The following is a 20,656-nucleotide window of genomic DNA, read 5'->3' on the forward strand; positions in this document are numbered from 1 at the left end:
ATTGTATTTTGAGTCCACAGGAACATTAGCACAGAGCCAAGGGGAGACCCAGGGCTAAGTGTTGCATGACATGGATGGGGTCAGCCTGGTCAAGCAGTGTGGATGTGACCTTGTTCATATAATTTGGTTTTAGAGCAAGTCTTTTTGCTCTCTGGACTCACTTTAATTTAAAAGTATAGGTGTATCCATGGATGGAAATTCTGTCCTAAGGCAGCCTGGTTTTTCAAGATCAAAAGAACAGCAGGTTGAAGTTGAATGTATTAATGTATTTTTCTAGACAAGTTTCATTATTGAGCCTTTATACTCTTAACTGTTTTGACCTGTAGTGCATGTTTCATGGCTGGATGAGCTGTGGCTTGTTTCTACAAAACTTCCTTGCTGCTTGATGTACTGTCAATACTACGAGCCCCCGCACCCCAGCAAGGACCAGACAAAACTTTGCTGCCATGGGGCAGCTGAATTTGCGCTGATTCAGGCCATGGCTTGCCTTTCTGAGGCATCTGAGTGCATTTGGTTCCAGACCACAGTCAGAAACTGTGGTGGTGTGCCCAGCACCTACCAGATTCAAGCCCCCAGCCAGCAGCGCAGCTTCAGCCCGGGATATGTGCAGCCAGGGAGGAGCTACAGTTTCACGGACGTCAGAGAAATCTGTGGGGTTCAAATCCTCTCTGACTTGCACGTTCAAAGTAAGACTTACCTGGTTTCATTTCCAGTACATATAACCACACAAAAAAGTGTCTTGCAGATCCCCTGAATGTCACCCGTGTTAAATCCAGGAATATGCTGCGGATGAAATTATCATCAGTAGATGTCTAGCCTAACACGGGTATCATTGTTAATTGAAAACTGAATAAATGAGCTACTTTGACAAGGGTTGGAAGCGCAGCGGGGTGGTGCAGGGGTTGAGGAGAGGCTGCTGTGCAGCTCTGCACTGCTGACAGCTGCTGCCTGAGCGGGAGTGTAATTACCCCAGGCAGCTCTGAGGTGCCTCAGGCTGTGATAGTGTCCCTTCAGGTGGGACATAGGCTTTTGAAATGTCTCTGTGGCTTGTGCCCCACTTGCTGCAGTGAAAAATTGATTTTTCAGGATTGTTTTTGCTCAGACTGAAGAAGGAAGATTTATTACAGCATCACACCTAGCAGGCACCAGCCACCCAAGCGTGCTCAGGCCTCAAGGCTAGTCCTGAGCAGATTCTCCCTCGATACGGCTGTTGCAGCTCTTGGCTTCTCCGCCCTGTTTTACATGCAGATCCTCTCCCACTGCGGTTGTGTGACTTCCAATATAGATAGTTGCAGGCATCTAAAGGGGTTTTGGTGGGGAGAGTGGGGGTGGTCCACCTGCACTCTGAAAAAACCTTCACTCAACTGTCATACAAACCTAGGGGTGACTGAACTTAATGATGCTGTGATCCAAATGGGCTTTTTTTTATAGCTGTCTATGTGTACTAACACCTCAGGAACAACAGGATTCACCTACCCATAACAGCACTAAGTCATGTCTGACGTCCTGGAAGCAAAGCATTACCCATCTTTGCTTTGCTTGAGGGCTTTCGGTTGGTAGGAGGTCTCAGAAAGTGTCTCACACCATCCAAGGGTGTGAGGGCAGCACTGGCTGCCTTCTTTTAAATCCCGGAAGAAACATTTCACATAGCGTTGGCAGCTCCCAAGTTGTGCAAACCTTAAAGTTATTCTTGTCCAGCTCCAGGCCCTCTTCAGAAAGTAACAGACTATGTACTCCCTTCCAAAACAGACACACCTGCCACTGTTCTGCAGATCAGAAAAAGCCAAGAAGGTCCTCCTGGCAGCCCTCCCCTTGCCTGCTGTGAGGAGCGCTTGCCAATGAAGTCAGATTTAGGCATTTGTTTTCTTCCGGAGCCTACAACTGCCTAATGCCTGTAAGAGCTCCCCGACAGTCATGCCAGGTGCTTATGACTCAACTGCATCAGCTATAGGACAAGAAGTACTGCACAGAAAGAACTGGAAAATGTATTGGGGCAGCAACACACTGCTTAGGACACTTACTTGGGGATAGGACATATTTTGGTCTCTTCCATTTGGTCTGGTTTTATATTCGATGCATGTTTCTAGAGAGCAAGGGAAAGAACCCATTGGTCTCTACCTTTTGGCTACAGAATGAGTCTCTCTCATATTTTTTCCTTCCACGCTCCTCTATAAGACAGCTGTAAAAAAGGCTCCCACCTAGTTTAGAAGACAGGGCACTATGTAAGCTTCTGATAGAACAGTAGACTGGGCACTATCCTGGAAGAAGGAAGCCTGACCACTCTCAAGCTGAGGGAGATGTGATCTCTTCCATTTCCTGAGTGAGTATTTTTAAGCTCTCGCATAAGGAGGAAGGACAAGTGGGGTGAACGGGTGAACTACACTATTGCACCATTCCCTTCTCTAGCTTTACCCAAGCATTAAGAGAAAGTATCTTGCTTGGTTCTTTCAGAGAAGTGTACTTTCAAGGAATGGAGCATGTGGTTGGTGCTGGAAATTCCCTGCACAGAGATATGTGTGGTAGTTATATGGGACCTTGCTTCACTTGCCTGTGTCCTTAAAGTCCTCCCAGACTTGCTGGCTCAGCATGTTCCGCAGCCTGTTTTGAAATATGTCCTGTGTTTGCCAGTGTGCTTTCCAGGGGCAGGCATCTCTCTGGGGTCTGTCTAGCACGGCAAAGACTGTCTTTTGAACACTTAGGTTGATCTGCTTTCCTGATTCCCGCAAACATCACCTGTAACTTCATGTCTGCAGTAGCATCAATGTCCAAAGACTGTGTAGGAGAAAAAAGAGTTCAAGAAGCATAGCTCCCAAGGCTGATTTTAGCTATGAAGCTAATCTTATTCACAGGCCACCGAACAAACATAGAGCGCAAGTAAGAGAGAGTTTACCTTGAAACCAAATTCCCTTTTGTGATGACTCTTGTGCAAGGAGACGCTCCTCCTGACTAGAGAGCTGTGGTCCGCTCTTGAAAAGCCCTGTGCATCCAGCCTGCTGCAGGGAGGAGGTAAAGCAGCAAAGCAGGGGGTGACGCCGTGTAACATTGCTTTACTTCTGGGAACCACTGGTTGTGCAGCTCAGTGCATTGACTTCAAAGAAGAAAGGACTGGATGAATTGGGAATTAAAAAACAATAATCACAGCATGTCTTAAACAAAAAATATATATTATTCACATCTCCAGGAATAATTTATAACTAACAGAATGTAGCGTGTTATTTCATTACCCATTGCTTAAAATGTGGACGGATTCTTAAAACTGAAGCTGTTAACATATTTTTTAAATAAATCTTAATTAGGAGGAAAACTGGATCATCTGGACTTCTCTGAAGCAGGTAAAGTAAAACACTTTTTATTTCAAGAAATATTGCTTCTAGACTTTCCCGAAGCCAGAATTGTACTATAAAAGTATCACAGAAATATTATACAAGATTTAAAAACACAGTCTGCGTCCTAGTAACTTAAAACCTATGTACAAATAACATCATTCATGACCATAAATACGTTTTTCTATCAATCAGCCCATGACACATACATCAGATAAAGAGCTAGTAATTTTAACATATTTACAGAGTCCATCAAAAAGACTGCTTCTTAAAATTATTAAAATCCTACGAGAAGAATCTCTTTTAAAAAAAGTTTCAACTTAAAATACAATACAATGAATGTAAGTTTAACCTGCAGTGCTTGCAATAGCCAAAAAATACTCACTACACTAAATAACATGTAACAGATAGGAAACACACCCGTGAATTGGACACTATGGAATTACATCTATTTGAGGTAATTCTCTTTTGTTGTTGTTGTGCTAATTATTTAGAAATTGATAAAAAAGCAAGGGAAGATATTAAGTTCTGAGTAGTACAGGTTTTCAAAGTAATTTTTGTATCATACTTTATAAAATTTAATGTTTGGTAAATTTCAAGAAAAAATTTAGACTATAACAACAAAAATTATCTAAACTACTTTTTTTACCTCATGTGCCTTTTGTATCTAAAATAATGCAAATCTGCTATGTTTTTATCATTCCCTTTAATGCCTGTTCAGAACAAAAAGTCTCAAAATGGTAACAATGCTTTCAAGATATTGTTCAGGATAATAAAAATCAGATGCGGTGACAATAACACATAGGTATTGATGTAAACCTTTCTACCAGTATCAGGAAAAAAAAAAAGTCAAAAAACCTCATGGATTTTTAATACTGACAATATCAACATATAGGGAAACAATCCAATTTAAACAAATCCTTCTACAGTTAACAATCATTAGCCATACCTTTCTGAGAGTAAATTTAATTAAAATAACAAAAACATGCAATATTTTTGCTAAAATAATATTCAAAGAGTCTGTTTCCACAATCCATGCTGTTTATCTTTCCTGTCAATCTATTTATTGGTTTCACAATTACATGAGACAATGAGCAAACTAACAACTTGTAAGGTATTAGATTCATAAACGGTATGGCATACAGATTTTAAAAGTGCATTTTACTTAAAAGCATGACATTATGAATTTCCAGTGGTTAAAATAATTTATGAAAAAGATACTATGCAGAAAGACTGGGTGGACTGAAACAGTCATTCATGGTGGGATCATTTGGAAACAGAAAGTAACTTGAACATCCTCTTCAAAGAAATATTTCTTAGCTTTTGGAGAATGTGTTATTGCATTTTAAAGTTGGAACACTGTTTCTTTTCATTTAAAACTGGAAATCTTGCTTCCCAGTGAGGAGAATTACTGTGTAACTATGTGTGTGTGAATAAAAAAAATAAAAGTACACAGACAAAAACTGAACTGGGCTCGATAGCTGCAAAATATATCTACAATAAACATGGAATGTCAGTTGTCATGATTACCTTTATTAGTTTGCTAATAAGAAAAAGGAGAACTTATTTAATGGTTTACAACTTGATCTAATCGAAGGAGAGTGGAGCTGAGGCACTGCCTTCTACATTTAGGATTTTGGAAGTTTCCCCTGCAAGACTCTGTTCTGTTCTTTTTGGGGAAGTTCGTGTTTTCTGGGTGCTGATAGATGAATCCCTAACGGATACGTTTACAGCCTGATGAACAAGAGGTTCATCGGACCTTATGGGAAGATATATTTGATCTTCAAATATATCTTCCACAGCATCACTGTCCTGATGAATGTCTTTTTGAGGAATGCTGATGGGTTGTAGCATGAAGCTATGCCGGGACTCCAACTCTATCAAACCATTTCCACTGAAATCCATATCAAAACGGTCAGATTCTTTATTCTCCATCCATTTTTCAGCTTGATGATTATTTCTCCAGTGTGCGTCATTCAGACTACTTTTCTCAGGAATATCGTTGTTTAATTCAAGTTTCCTCTCCTGATTTAAATTCACCATGCTCAAAGTGAGGGCTGTAAAGTCCGTTGGCACAATAAGCTGTAGCTCTTCTGCAGGCAGGCCACTCGAATCTTCAGCAGATGTCATTTCCACCAAGGTAAACGGTGTGGATGATTCATCCCTGTCCCCATTGCTTCGAGCAGTGTTAGCCTTGTCTGTTTTGTTTTGCTGGTAGTAACTGTTCAGCAGTGCAAACATTCTATCTACATCCTTCAAGTAATTAGTCCAGTCAGCCAGACTAAGTCTATAGTTGTATCTGTATTCATATACACTCTCATCCACACTGTACAAGTCTTCCAGTCCTTGCCAGTTGATGTCGCCAGTGAAACTGGGCAGGTTAGCCCTCCCATCCATCCCATAACTGTCCTCTGTTGAAAGAAAGAATAAAGCCTAATGGTGAACACCAGCTTAAAAGTGCAAGCAAAGCTTGCGTGTGTGTTTCTACTTCAATTTGCTTGAAAGCACCACTATTCATAATGTATACAGCATAAAGTGTAAGACACTCCACATCTTCAGTCATCAGATTAATGCTCCTGGCCTCAGGTGTGTTCAGAGCTGCTACACACACAGCAAGAAACCCCCTGTCTCCTGCTACATTCTTGGACTGAGTAAAAAAGAAAAAATCTGATCTAAAGGGCTTTGTGATGACATTCAGAGATAAGGCTTTCCTCTGATATTTCAAGGCTGGAAAGTTGTTTCAACGCACAAATAATACATTCACCTTCCCTGAATATGCAATAACTGCACAATGGTTAGGCACAAAAGACGGGAGTAACTCTGAAAGCCACTGGTGACCTGAACTTCAACAATGCCCACAGGAATTTGGTTCCTGGGTAGCCTGAGACATACGGTCTACAAACCAACCAGCCACATTTAATTTAATCGGTGATAGCCAAAGCTAGTTTCTTTACTTACTTTGTAAATGTACTTTTTAATTTACATGGAGCAATCAGGAGAAGTAAAAGCTGTAAAAACTTGATGTGAATTAATTTGTAGAACTGCAACACTCTGTAAAATAGTGCTAAAATATGCATACATATAGAATCTTCTAAAGGTTTTATTTTTTTTTTTTTTAAAGCTTTTAAAGAAAATATCTAACAGCTTTATCAAATAGTAAATCTGAATAACAGGCATAGATCTGAACGTATAAGTAGCGATGGAGCTGCATTTTATATTGACCACAGCCAGAAAAAGCAAAGACATGAAGGAAACCCATTTCCAAAAGATTTTTAAGTCACTATAGCGACTTTTACAAGGAAAAACTAATCAGGTATTGCAAAAGCCTGTCAGGGATAAGTATAAAATTTGTCCTTATAAATGATGTAGGCAACATTTAGAAATTAATTCACTCAGATGACATGATTCTGTTTCTGAAAATTGTAGAGGCATGTAGGCTAGTAGCAATTACCTTGGAAGTTTGAGTGGCTATAGCCCAACAGCATGAACTGAGCACAAATATTTATCTGTATGGAGCCCTTTATCCTTACAGTGGGTTCTTGGCATCTCCATTAAGTTGTTTGCGTTTTAACTTGCCCTTTCTCATTTCTCGAGTGAAACAGAAGATACAGCTTGTATCTATCATAGCTTGTACTCTCTGCTCCTTTTCTAGCTTGGGATTTCACAGTGGAAAGAATTTCTCCAATATTTAGTCCATCATGTGGGAAGTCAAAAAAATGCCAATATGGTCAGAAAAAAACTCAAGATTTTCTTCTGATGAGGGACCTTATTCTGCTCTCACCAAAGGGAGAGCACTTTCCTTACTTGGAAACACCTGAATCTTTGCTCTTGATATTTTTTTGCTTATTACAACAGCTGTAAATACTTTAGAATGTAAAATTTAAATATCTTATTTTTTAAAGGAAGTTCTAGAAATACTTTTTTTATTGCAAACACTTGGCAAACTGCCTTTTACAGGAAGCAACACAAGCTTTTTGGATTTGGTAGGACAGCTATGACAGAGTGTCTTCTTTTTTTTCCTGAGGTAGACAAGAGAAATTAAATCATGGCATGGCCACATGAGAGCTATCTTCATAAGTCAAATTATGAATAATTTGTTTCCTGAAACAAAAAATAATTAAATACTGCAGAGGTTTCAAGAAAGAAGTCTTACTATTCCAGTGCTTAGAGGCATAAAGGGCTCTAGAAAACATCATAGGAAGGGATGTATTTTTGAGGAATTTAGTCACCAAACCCTCTAAGAGATGAACCACACTGCAAAAGCAACAATAATTAAAATTTGCTGCGTTACTGTTTGTATTGATAGTTTAATTTTTTTTTCTTTGCCAAATCAGAGTCTGTACAGGAAAACAAACTGCTGTAGCCGAAATTGGTTGGTATGTGACGGTGGAAACTGAAACAGGAGTGCCGCCATTTGACCAGTAACAGATTTGGGGGTGGACCAGGGCAGCAGGGGGCAAAGCAGGAGCCAGAAAGGTGCCTTTGGACCCACAGGAGCCTCTGCTGCCTGTCCCAGGTGGTGGGTCAAAGCATTGAGCTGAGCAAGCCAGGCTGGCATGGTGGGCAGCAGGGAAGTCTGGGGACCAGCACAGAGGAGCAGGGCTTCTCATCAGCTTCAGCAGCAGGGCAATGGGGCTGTGCTGCAGGGAAGTAATACCAGCAAGGAGTTTGCCATACTCCTAGAAAATGTCTCAAAGACTGAGTAAGAGCTGCATGGTCCTCCATGCTGTATCTATTTTTCCCCCTCTAAGTGTGGCACTGTTTCTGCAGTCTCAGAGTTTCACAGCTGGAAAGGCACTGGGAATTGCTCCACAATCTTCACATCAAGCAGAAGAAAATAACTTGTTTAAACACATGGGACAGAGATAACTTGTATTCATATATGTTAAACAAATAGGAAAGCAAAGTCTTAAGGTCCTAGAGCTGACTGTATGTTGGTTGACTGAGCAAGCGTGAAAAGCTTCCCACTGAAATTGAAGTATGCATGGGGGAAGGAGAGAAGAAAGAAAAAGTTTCCCCCTGTAAGAAATCTCATTACAAATAGGTGTGAAACAGGAAAGTGCACGAGTTGCAGTTGAGTAATAGCATGGCAGTGATATCCTCAATCAATATTTTGGAATTTCTCAGCTGTGTCATAGACCCAAAAGAGAGAAAAGTTGTTGCTAACTGCTCACAGCAAAACTTCTTTAGTTTGTTTTGGGTTTGGTTTTTCTTTTTTTTTGGTTTTTCGTGTGTGTGTGTTTTTTTTTTTTTTAAATCATACCCTGGAGTCCCGTGATACCATCTGTGGCTGTGTTCTCTCAAAATTAATAAAAGATTTGGATATATCTCCACTGAGACTAAAGTAGGTACAATCAGTTTCTTGGTGGCTTTGAAAAACCTCAGACAAGCAGGAGAGGAGAGAGGAGTGTGCAATTCCCACATCTTGTTATCAACCATGTCTGCAGAGCCATGTTCTGTCCATCAAAGGACACAAGTGGTACCAGTTCTTCTGTGCTGAAGCTCTGTGTTTTAAGCAAACAGCAAACAGCACTATACTGGCTGTTTCCATACAGGCCAGTTGTCTCAGTATTGTACTTGCAGCACAGGTTGTGTTGTACTAATACAGGGCATTTTGAACTGAAAACAGATCTGAATAGAGAAACTATCTGAAGGAAGCCTAAGGGATAGTTCAGATGACTTAGAAACATAGGGTTTTTCCTTTCTTATTCTACTGGTTTCTCTGCAAGCATCAAGAAAAGGATCCTTTTAGAGATCATTTTAATGATTCCTGAAAAATGGGGTTTATTAATTTAACAAAATTCTTTGTTTTAGAAAAGAAAACAAATTTCCACCAAGGTGGGTTTGAACCATAATGTTGAACCCAGGCATCTGTGTATACTGAGAAACTGGGTGTCTGAAATGTAATGGTACAAAGCACTATCATTTGTATTATACTATACCTGCTATTTATCCCAGTAGCATAATGTTTATTGACTTGGTATGATCAGAAATTAAAATGTTTTTGTTACTAAAGAATGTAGCAAGATATAATTTAAAGATTAATCCTGTGTGTTGTACTATTTCATGCAATCCTACAATTCAAAAATGCCATTACTGTTAGACTATAGTTAAAATGAGGAATGCTTGCAAGGACATTTTCTAATGAAAGACTTAAAAGCACAACTACAGGGATTACTTTCTATTGTTGTAGTAGCCAGTTCCCACCAGGCTGTAATGAGCAATGAAAACAATTGGGATATAACAAAGCTTATAATTTTTCTAGATCACAAAACTACTTAAATGAGAAAATACAAAATTGGCTGCAAGAAAAAATTAGCTGCTTAAATTGGAGATCTATAGAACATTGAAAGACATTATCTTAACTGTTCCCTGGCCGCTGGGAGCTAATGACAAGCTTTTTTTCAGAGGACCCTATGAAAAAAGGTTTTATACAGACTTGCATAGTCCTTGGACCCAGTTTACTTCTTAGGTGAACAATGTATATCAGGGACTACTCCACCAAAGCACATGGAGATGAAAATGTATACAACGGATATGTTGTGAAAAGGTATCAAGTCTAAGTATGGCTTTTGACAGACTCATTTGTTTTTCACCCTGAGTACAAGTATTGCTCAATGAACAGCAAGTGCAGTACTGTTAAGATCTGAGGTTTTCCAGTCTCTTCAGGATTTTGCTTTATGCTTGACTGTTCCTCCACCAGGAGAAACTGGGCTCTGCATGATGAACATGTAGGTACAATAAGTAACTTGCAAACAAATAAATATACTTGCAAACAGCAGTCTTTCACATGTTCCAAGTGTTCAAGCATTAGGTATAAAAAATCTCACCTGGTGCCCTTCCTCAGTTCAGGTATTACAACTTTTTAAAGAAATTTTGTTTCATGCTGTGTGATCTGTTCTGAGAGCTTTGGCCCTCCTAGCCCAAAGGAGTCTCATCTTTCTGCCACACTTATATTGAACTGTCTCCTGCTGGCTTCTGAGCACGTGGTGCTCATACTGAGCACTGCTTTTGCTTAAAGCAACATCTGCTAATATTTCCTGTAGACAGTGAGAAGATTTTACTTTGCTTCCTTAGGTTTGATTAGGCTTTTGGGATACATATACCTCAGAAAGCTTTTTAAGAACCTTTTGTTTATGTTTCAAGAGCAACTGTACAAACTTCCTAAATAAAACAATCAAAAAACCACAACCACCAACCCATCCAAAATCAAATCAATAACAGGAAAACAACCCCAAGGAGGTGGTTCTTCTTGTGTCATTTTTCCTACATAAACATCTAAGAAATACAGGCATGAAACACGAGTTGTATGAAGTCTTGCTATGACAATGAGCTACGTTAAATGCAGAATGGTAAGTCTAAAAAACAATGGCCAAGTTCAGTGTAGAGTAGTTAGAAAATGCATGCAGCAAAAGCTATGCTGTGTGCAACATGGCAGGATACAGACATTAGTTGAAATGGACTGGAGTCATGCAATTATTTGGAAAGAAGCTGCTGAGGAGAACAAAAAAGTGTGGATACCTGTGTGGATCATAGCTTCCTCCATCTTTATTTCCTGATATAGGAAAATACAAGAGTAACTTTTGTTAGTGTTTAGAATTTGTAAAACCATTCACAATGTAGTTTTCCATGCACAGCATCTAATTCCTAAAAAGAAATGTACTGTGTTAAATAAAGACAGAGCTGCAGTCCAACAAAGATTTCCTGGAAGTTTTATATAAAGAACTGAAAAAGCACAGTTTTTAAAAAATAATAACCCCCCCCAAACAATTAGATATTGTCAAAAAGAGAAACATTTGTAGCTGAAGAAAGAGATACAAAGATGCAACACTGCAAATTATGTAGAATAGAATATTCCTGTGGAAAAAAAAAGTCACAACATTCAATCAACCAAAGTTAAGTGCAATGAATTCCAGAGTTATGCAGTATAAAAAGCAGCTATCTTTGTACTCAGAGACTTTTGTAAAGAAATATTGTTTTACTCAAAAATGGAGGAGACTACTGCTGATTAGAAGTTTGCAATGTTAAGTCTCATTTGTGGTGTAGAGCCTGAAGTTGTTCATATAAGCAGACAGCAGTTGGAGTAAGCACAGGATTTAATACCTCACTTGCTACTGGGAGGCAAAAAATAATGAAATAAACCCTGCAACAAAGAAAAGAGTTATGACTATGAAGATCTGCATATGCTTGTTATCAATTAGTTCAGATAATGTCATAAAATTTCTGCAGCATTTCTGTCAAATGTTGTTGTTTCCCATCAATATCTGTCTAGAATAACCTGTGCAAATGTGCAAAGAAGCTTCCTGGTCATGCAGTTGTGCAGGATGGTGTAAGTGGACCGTTCCAGAGTACTTAGAGCAGCACTTAGGAGAGTGACACTTCATGGATACAATTAGTACTTAAGCAGATGAAATAAAAAAAAACCAAAATGGAAATAAACACTTCTGTTTTTCTTGTACCTGTTTCAAGTCCCTTTGGCCTCGGATTGCACTGTTTATAACCTTGACAACTTCGCAGTTCCATTAGCTGTATGTGTAATTGATTCAAAATGCCTCTTTCCACTGTGTGTACTGTATTCGTCAGCTGAGAAAAAGAGGAATGGAGGGAAAAAATACTTGTTAACAGAAATAAAAAAACCCTAGAGGAGTCTGATGAACAACATTTTGTAACAGGGAAAGGGGTTTACCTGGTAGGGATCAGTGTTCATATCAAAATATTCCAAGAAGCCAGTTGCAAATTCACAAAAGAGAAAATTGTGGGTGTCATTAACTGTTCGTAAACACCAGTAAGTGTTGTTATTCGAGCTTGTGCAAGCACAGAAAGAGCCCACTGTAATTAAAGAAACAAGTTATTAGTTTTCAGTGAAAAAAATATGCTTGTTTCTTCTACTAGTGAAACTTCATAGATATTCACGTACTTAAATTCTAGATCAATTTACAGAAAAATCTATTTGAAAAATATTAGATTCTCACCTACAGCAGAATAAATGTTGCTGAAGTACTTTTCACAATCTTATAGTTAATAAGAGCAGAATACAGTGAATCCTATAATTAATGAGACCTGATGAAGTTCAACAAGGCCAAGTGCAAGGTCCTGCATGTGGGTCATTGGGTCAACCCCCAGTACCAATACAGGCTGGGTGGAGAATGGATTGAGAGCAGCCCTGAGGAGGACTTGGGGTGTTAGTGGACAAGAAGCTCAACATGGCCCAGCAATGTGCACTTGCAGCCCAGAAAGCCAACGGAATACTGGGCTGCATCAAAAGAAGTGTGGCTAGCAGGCTGAAGGAGGTAATTCTCCCCCTCTGCTCTGCTCTTGTGAGACCCCATCTGCAGTACTGCCTGCAGCTCTGGAGCCCACAACATAAAAAGAACATGGACCTGTTGGAAGAAGTGCAGGGGAGGGCTGGAACACCTCTCCTGTGGAGACAGGCTGAGAGAGTTGGGGTTGTTCAGGCTGGAGAAGAGAAGGCTCCAGGGAGACCTTATAGCAGCCTTCCAGTACCTACAGGGGGCTTATAAGAAAGTTGGGGACAGACCTGTAGTGATACGACAGAGGGTAACGGTTTCAAATCTGAAAGCGGGTAGATTTAGATTAGATTTTAGGAAGAAATTCATTACTGAGGGTGGTGAGACACTGGAACAGGTTGGCCAGAGAGGTTGTGGATTCCTGGAAGTGTTCAAGGCCAGGTTGGATGAGGCTTTGAGCAGCCTGGTTTAGTGAAGATGTCTCTGGCCATGGCAGGGGGGTTGGAATTAGGGGGTCTTTATGGTCCCTTCCAAACCAAATTATTCTATGATTCTCTGTTCTGTTCTAAGTTATATGCAGTTTATTGGGACTGAGCAGAATTCAGACAAAAAACCCCAACACAAATCCTGATCCTTAAGATTTGTACACAGGATACATTGGAATTGCTTATATGTGTAAGGATACTGTTTCTCCCAAAAGTAAGTAACTTTAATGTGGTAGAGCCTCATTTTAAGCAGCTCTCCCTTACTGGCCTGGGTTTTCCACTTCATTATTTTGAACTGCAATCCCTCATTTTGTTTATTTGATACACAAATAAGAGGAAAGTTGAATCATTTGGTCCAGCCTTTGTAAGGCAATTCCAAGCAGTATGACTGGATTACACCTTGTTTTCACTTTTGAACCTGGGGAAACCTAGAGCAGGATTCCACTCCAGACTGAAGACACCTGGATCCACATGGCATAGTGATGGGAGCACCTGTAGAGCAGACCTGGGTATATTGTGTGTATAATCTTGTTCTGCCAGCAGCAAAGGCTGTAGGAAAGGTATCTATTTCTTAATTTTCAAACAAACTGTTAACGAAGTTTTACTGTAAAATAATGTCTCTTTAATTCCAATAATAAGATATTAATATTTCCTTAGAATTTTATTTAGATTTATTTAGTTTTGCTGTTAGAACTATGACCAGCTGTAAGACTACTGATGTTTTGAACAAACTTCATAAAAATAGTAATGGTATTATAACATATCAGATATTAAGTTATGGACTGCATTGAAGGGACATTTTTTTACCCCATGATTGTTACTGGAGCACGTAACTGTTACTCCACAGTTAAAAAGTAATAAGCCATTTTAATCATTGTCTTTAAAACAAACCCCATGCATATGTCTACATTAGGTACATCTTAAAATGTAAAAAGCATGTTAGCAGAAGTCCTAGTGCAATCCAAACATATCACTAGGAGACAACTTCTTTCTCCAAATGAAAAATTATTCTTAACAAATTTTCTGCTTGGGTCAAATTTGTTATAACAGTCATAATTTGATCTTGAAGTTTTTGAAAGTAAAGTTTTCAATCACTTTTCTTCCTCTACCACCAAAGATGAGAAAGGTATTGTTTTGTTGATGCTAAGTGCCAAAAAATTTTGCAGTATGCCTCAACAGCATAGTTTATCTATATACCTTGAAGTTTAAAGAAACTTAAAATGTCTTCTAGCTCTAATATTTTGTTCATATACACCAGGTGAATGCTCCACCCTTGTGATTATTAAATTCTTTCAGAATATAAAAAAATGGGAATCATGGAAAGAATTCATAAGGGATAGTATCTGTATTTTTTTCATGATAAGGTGAATTATTTATGATGCACTTTGAAATCAAAATGATAAAAATAGAGTAGACCTTTTATGTGCTGAAGTCTGTCACAACATTAAAGGTCAAGTCCCAAAAAGGATTTGTGACAGTTGGAAGAATAAGGTTATTATTAATAATTGGAAACCCAATTAAAATTCCTATGAAATATTTGATCATCTTGATTTCCAAGAGATTACACAAATCTCAGTGGTTGGTTGTGAAAGTCTATGTTTTAGAGACCAACTCTCCTTTTTGTTTCTGCAGTATTTAGCATCAAGCATCTATTTAATTAATTAATAGCATCAAGTGCTAATTTCATATAAATAAGTAATGCAACAACTACAAGCATACTCAAGTGACATTCTTCATACTTCAGAATAAGGGCAGCAGCGGCATTACTAAGTGCCAGTTCTTAAAAAACCAAAATTCCTCATGAAGTGGAAACTGTAACACAGCAAAGGATAACCAAGATCATGTCCGCATGTGGACATAAGACTTACAGTTCCAGAACGGTGCTGTTTGCCAGTGGTTGTTATCGTGGGTAAAACACGTCAGTCCAGGAAGGCTACACTCGTCTCCTTTCTTCTGGCGCTTTTTCCCCTTCCTTTCTTTCTTCCTTCTTCGGTTCTCTTTGAACAGCTGCAGTTTGCCATCCACTTCCTGTGCTGCTTCTCTGTTCAGAGATAAAGTTGGGCACAGCTGACAGAAAACAGTCCCTGTTTGGTTAACAACCACACTAGCAGTTTTTACATCTTTCTGGCTTTTCTAAAGATGAGACGATGGGAATGTGCCCTTCTTCTAGCTTAGTTTCCACCCCACCTGTTATGACAAGGTGTTCTCTTCAGTTATCATGAGAAATTATGTACTGTTGTATTTAGGTTTAACTGGATCATTTTAACAATCATGAGGTCAATCAGAGTCTGAAATTATTATCCATAGACTTTCACAAGTCTGTCCAAAACTACTTAAGGATTTTTGTCAGAGCTTGTTATATGCAACCTTCTCTTTCCCTCGTCTCCTCCTTTCCTCTCTCAGCAAAAAACCCCCGAAATTATATTTGTCCAGCCGTCAAAAGCCAGCTGAGGGAATAATAGGACAGTAACAATCTTACTTGAAGGGATGAAGATGGCTCTTGAGTTTCTCTTGGGCCTTTACCCCTTTCTCTTTGTTGTAATAGCTACAGGGAAAATTAATAGGAATTATCAAGTCATGAAACAATTTTCAACACAAAACCAAATCAGAAACATACCATCTTTGACATTTTCTTAGGGAACTATACAGAATGACTTATGATTTTCACTTCCTTTAAAGAAGTTATATTGTGTGAGTGATCCTATGCTAGATTATAGCAGAACTACAGCTGGATTCAAATGTGTTAGTAGAATACAAACGAATTTCATACTGAAGTTTTAATGTTTTCTTCTTTTGATTCACAATAGCTTTTACTCTTAAATGGGATCTAACTAAAATGAGTACCTACATTGGTCATAAATATCAATAAAGCTTATGTTCTTTCTTTTCCATCTCAAAAAAGCTTGGAAAATGCTTAAACCTTAGGAATTGGTGTAGCCTTTGGTGTTGAATGTCATCTTTCTTACCTCTGTTTACTACAATCACATTCATCAGGTTTTCTTCTTTTTAGGTGTCCTCTAACTTCCCTCAAATTCTTAATTTTGTCTTGGAGAGCTTCGATCTGCAGACAGTATTTCCGATTCAGAATTACTTTTTGCAAATGTAGCAGTGCAAAGACTTCACTCAGATTTTAAAATGCCTCTTACCTCCTTATCAATGTAAGCCTTGTGGTCCTTCCAGGCTCTGGCGGATTGGTACAGCTCCCTCTCACAGTGAATAGTGTCATTTGGAAGAATAAAACATCTGTAGAATTGAGTTTAGCAAATAGGAACAAGAAGGTCAGTGGTTTCCTAGTTGCCTATCCATTTATTTTCTTTCTTCCAACATTCTTAATCAATTCTCTGTTATATTCTGTTAAGAAATAAGTAAACTCTATGATGTCTTAACATGCTGACTTATAATACTAATAATTGCTCCGATCTGTTTCCTCTGCAAAATAATAATGAAAAAAAATATTCATCCATGACAGATGCTCTGTGTCTGCTAAGCAAAAATGCAATGGCAATGCCATCTTGGAGGTTCTTAATCCAATCAGAAATGAAATTGAAACTGAAATAAAAATCTCTTCAGAATTTCAAGCCTCTTGTTAACCAAACATGTCATTGGTTATTTAACCACCAGCTGCTGAGTAATATATTCCTCTTGCCACATGAATGTGACCTATCTTCCAAGTATGCAAAATATTCAAGAACAGAACATACGGTCAATGGGCTGAAGATCAGTATAGTCAATAAAGATCAATAAAAATCAAAGCTAGAGCAAAGAGTTCCAACAAGTGGTTAAAAAAAAGCCAACAGAACATTCAAGTTAAAATGTGGTGCAATGACAAAAACATTCACACCAGTGTTTGAAAAAGCAGCTCTACCAAGAGGAAAAAACAACATGGAAGGCCAAGAAGGTGATAGAAAATCCAGCAGACTACAGGATGGGATTTCAAAGTCTCCATGCTGATAGATAGAAATTGTTTAATTATGGAAATATTCCAATTTTATAGACACAACCTTTCTTGGGTTCTCCTTTATCAGAACCCTTCTTTAAATTTTGAGAAGAATGGCAGAAAGGAACATGTAGATGCTTATCTCTTGCTATGTTACCCGTTCATGTTTTTTTCTTCACTCAAAGAATTCTGAAAGCAATACTGTTTTCAGTAAAAGTCAAAACATTTTATGGAGAAATAATAACTTTTCCAGAAAGCTATTTAAGGCTTTATTAATGTCATGGTTGGAAATCATCAATGTAAAAAAAAAAGGATAATTTTTACTTATTTGAAACTAACTTTCATGTTTTCCTCATTTTTTTTTTTTTGTAAAAAAAAGAAGAAAAGAGAGACATGCTATTTATATTTTAAAAACAATAAAAAGGATAAACCAGAAGATTTTTGTTGCCTGCATCTGCCTGGCTTTTCAGATCAATCATATTAGCATTTTTAAACTAAAAAATATTTTAAGATTTTTGCTTTTTCATTCAGATTTAGTGTAGAGCTAAAACCTGAAATCTAAGCATCTTCCAGGATGGAAAAATGATTGCAGGTCTTTTTGCAGGTCTTTCCAGGGATAAACAGGTCTATACTGTCTTAGCTAATGTTAGTGGCTACAAACAACTAAAAATTAAGAAAGATGATGTAACCAATTTAATCTGTCCTCACGCAGAGTGTGATTTCAGTCATTTCAAATTTGGGCCTCTACGCTAAGCTGGTAGCCTAGACTTTATAAGAACAGCAGGAATGTCAACTTCACAGGGTGAATAATCCATCATAAAATGCATGTTTCGGTATGGAGGATGAATCTCCCTCTGGAAATGCCTACTCCTACTCGAAAATAAACCCTAAACTAGATACCTCCCTTTAAAATACACACACTATAAAGTTAAACTACTCCACCTACTAACAAATACAACTCAGGTTTATCTAAAATCTATCATAGTTTTACTTTCTTAAATACTGTTATTATGTGATCATAAAAAATGCAGAGACGGGGAGAATACAAATAGAAAACGAAGGAGATTTCCTTTTAAGGAAAAAACCACAGAAAAAGCAATCTTACTTGTGTGTCACTCTGACAGAGTTGGGTTGACCTATAGCATCAATGCCATCAGCGATCATTGCGTCACCGTCAGCACCATCAGCTTCCTCTGCTTTTTCCTTGTTTTCAGCATTGTGACGCTTGGTGATACTTTTGGTCTTTAACACCTGTAGTTCTTCCTCTTCCAGATTTATGTCATATATTTCACCTTCAAACTCCACAGACAAGGACCGGGTTTGGCGAGTATGAACAAATCGAGGTTTATATTCTGAAGCAGAAGAAATTCTCCCTGTTGCGTATACATGTCTACATGACCCGTGCCATGAACGCAAAACATATTCCAAAGAGCAAGAATGCTGTTCAGTAAAAATGGCTTATTTTTTCTGTGGCTTTACAGAAACTTATTTAATGATTTTTTGATACGTTGGGACCCACACTTTCATGAGTAGCATGAACATTTGATTGCTTCAAGGTTTGCATTTCATGCCAGTCTGGCCTTATGCCATGGTTAGCATCTATGTTTCCAAATAAAATCAGTATTTCAGAAATCAGATGTCTAAAAAGAGACACACAAAACAATCAGAGATAACAGGATTAGAAACCACTTCAGAAAATGAAACCATTCGGTACTGTGAAACAAGGTCACCACCTGTAAATTGGCATGTGATGCAAGTTGGAGTTATGCTTTAGAATAAATATGACTTTTTAAAAGGATAACATCTTTTAGCTTTTAAAGATAGGAATTAAAAGGGCAAGAATCAATCATGTATCAGTGTATAGATATCTATATGTATCTATATCTCTATATATACTTCAATACACATATCAACCATGTTTATGTGTACGAGTTATAGACCAGAAAAAACTTGCTGTGTAGAGCTACAGTGCGATTTCTTGTGTCACTTTTGTCTGTTGAAAGCTCTGAGCTTAGTAAGGTTACAGCTCTTTTAGTTACTGTGTATATGGGTTGTATTAACTATGGCAATTAAGTCTTTGAGGGTTCTTTAGTTACGTACAAGAATAACTCCGTTTGGGCTCAGCCTGGAAGACCTTACAGTTTTTACTTCTTTTGCAATACGTACCTGTCCCAAATCAAGGTGATACAACTCACAGTCAATACCTCACTGAAGTGGTTGTAGTTCCATTTGTTACATCTCTGCTGAGCACATCTTTGTCACCTAACAGTTAATACTAATTCACGCAGCAGAATAAAATGAGAACTGTAATAAAGGGCTGCCTTTGGCAGGTGGTGTTAGTTCTGCTGCAGTTTGTATGTCAGTGTCTTTGAAAGACTCACACTGAACTATTCCTGCAAGAATCTCTTAGAAGTGCAGACAGTGAGCCACATTCAACTCTTCATTCAAACCACTCTGTCCTAAACTGTTTCAGCAGTTGCTTGCTGTCAGGTGAAAAAAGGATTCCCAGTCAAATCAATGAAGACATCCATCTTCCCGAAGAGAAACCCCTTAGTTTCAAAGCATCTGTCTGATCTATAACCATATTACCTTTTTACAAAATAATGCAGAAAGATTCATAGGGTCAGATGGGACGGTTTCTGGTATTTTAACAGCCTCTGATGATACTACTTATTAATCAAGTGACTGAAAGAGTGGAATATATAAGCATCTTATCCAAGTGTCATCTAAAAATGGAGGCCTGAACTAGTTGTTGCCTTAATGATGTCTCATCATCGTGAGTCTTTCCCTGCTCTACTCAGAGGAGTGCTGTGGCAGATTTGGAGGAGGAGGGAAGAGGTGTAAGGATGTTGTAAAGGAGAAAAGCATAACAAACGGACTTATTCTGATGCCTCCTTCAGATGTTTCCTCCTTCACCCTTTCCCCAGTTTCCCTCTCCAAGTGACTTCCCCCATTCAGCCCTTGCTGATGCCCTGGCAACACCTCTTTCCAAGGTACACAGCAGGGATCGCCCCTTGAAAGTATCACTTGGAGGAACATGTCTCCAGGTTGAGAATCGCCCCTGGCAGTCTGTGACGTAGTCTTTTCGGCAGAGGTCTCTCTGTACATGCTGCGAAGTTCCTTAGATCATACTAAACAAATGGAACAAATTATACCAAGGCAGCATTTTGCCTGAACAATGAGAAAACTCAAGACAGACGATATTGTGGTTGGACGTACAGAGAATACCAGGGATTCTCGTTCACATCCAGAGTGGGGGAGGTTTTAAATCGTGAAATATTTTGAATTATACTGACAGTATTTTCTTATTTCATATGCAGTTGTGCAGCGTCTTCTAACTTTTGCATTTCTCATATGACCTCACTATCTTCCTGTTTTAAAGACCCATCTTTATTTCATTCCCCAGTCTAGTATTCTAAACACAGAGAAGGAGAACGCAGCCTTGCTCTTGAACAAGTCTGAAATCCAGGCCCGCTTGTGCTGCTATAGCTACAGAACGTCATTTGCAGTGCGGGGCAGAGAGAAGAAAATGCTTGCTCCATTTAAATTCTCAGGTTTTTCCTTAAATAAATATTTTCCTTAAATAAAGAATGGCTTCTTAAAAAAAAATAGGCTTCTTTTATAGAAGTCATTAGCAGAAACAAATCCAGGTACTGCCGTCCT

The 20,656-nt window shown here is 38.5% G+C and overlaps 1 protein-coding gene across 4 annotated transcripts in view; it reads right to left on the reverse strand.

Moving 5' to 3' along the window:
- Positions 1 to 3,333: 3,333 nt before the first annotated feature.
- Positions 3,334 to 20,656, reverse strand: part of SULF1 (sulfatase 1) — a 127,273-nt gene continuing 109,950 nt past the window's right edge. For 2 of the 4 annotated variants that reach the window (XM_055800016.1, XM_055800015.1), the window contains 8 exons: positions 18,099 to 18,345; positions 16,203 to 16,299; positions 16,023 to 16,117; positions 15,536 to 15,601; positions 14,925 to 15,097; positions 12,010 to 12,152; positions 11,783 to 11,906; positions 10,772 to 10,878 (listed from right to left, as the gene is read on the reverse strand). In XM_055800016.1, coding sequence (XP_055655991.1) covers positions 10,772 to 10,878; positions 11,783 to 11,906; positions 12,010 to 12,152; positions 14,925 to 15,097; positions 15,536 to 15,601; positions 16,023 to 16,117; positions 16,203 to 16,299; positions 18,099 to 18,345 — 1,052 coding nt within the window. Of the gene's footprint in view, positions 5,735 to 10,771; positions 10,879 to 11,782; positions 11,907 to 12,009; positions 12,153 to 14,924; positions 15,098 to 15,535; positions 15,602 to 16,022; positions 16,118 to 16,202; positions 16,300 to 18,098; positions 18,346 to 20,656 lie in introns of those variants that run through there. The other 2 variants (XM_027791703.2, XM_055800017.1) reach the window with 2 other exon arrangements.

The sequence above is a fragment of the Falco peregrinus genome, chromosome 3 (genome assembly GCF_023634155.1).
Source record: "Falco peregrinus isolate bFalPer1 chromosome 3, bFalPer1.pri, whole genome shotgun sequence".
In the NCBI taxonomy this organism is placed as follows: Eukaryota; Metazoa; Chordata; class Aves; order Falconiformes; family Falconidae; genus Falco; species Falco peregrinus.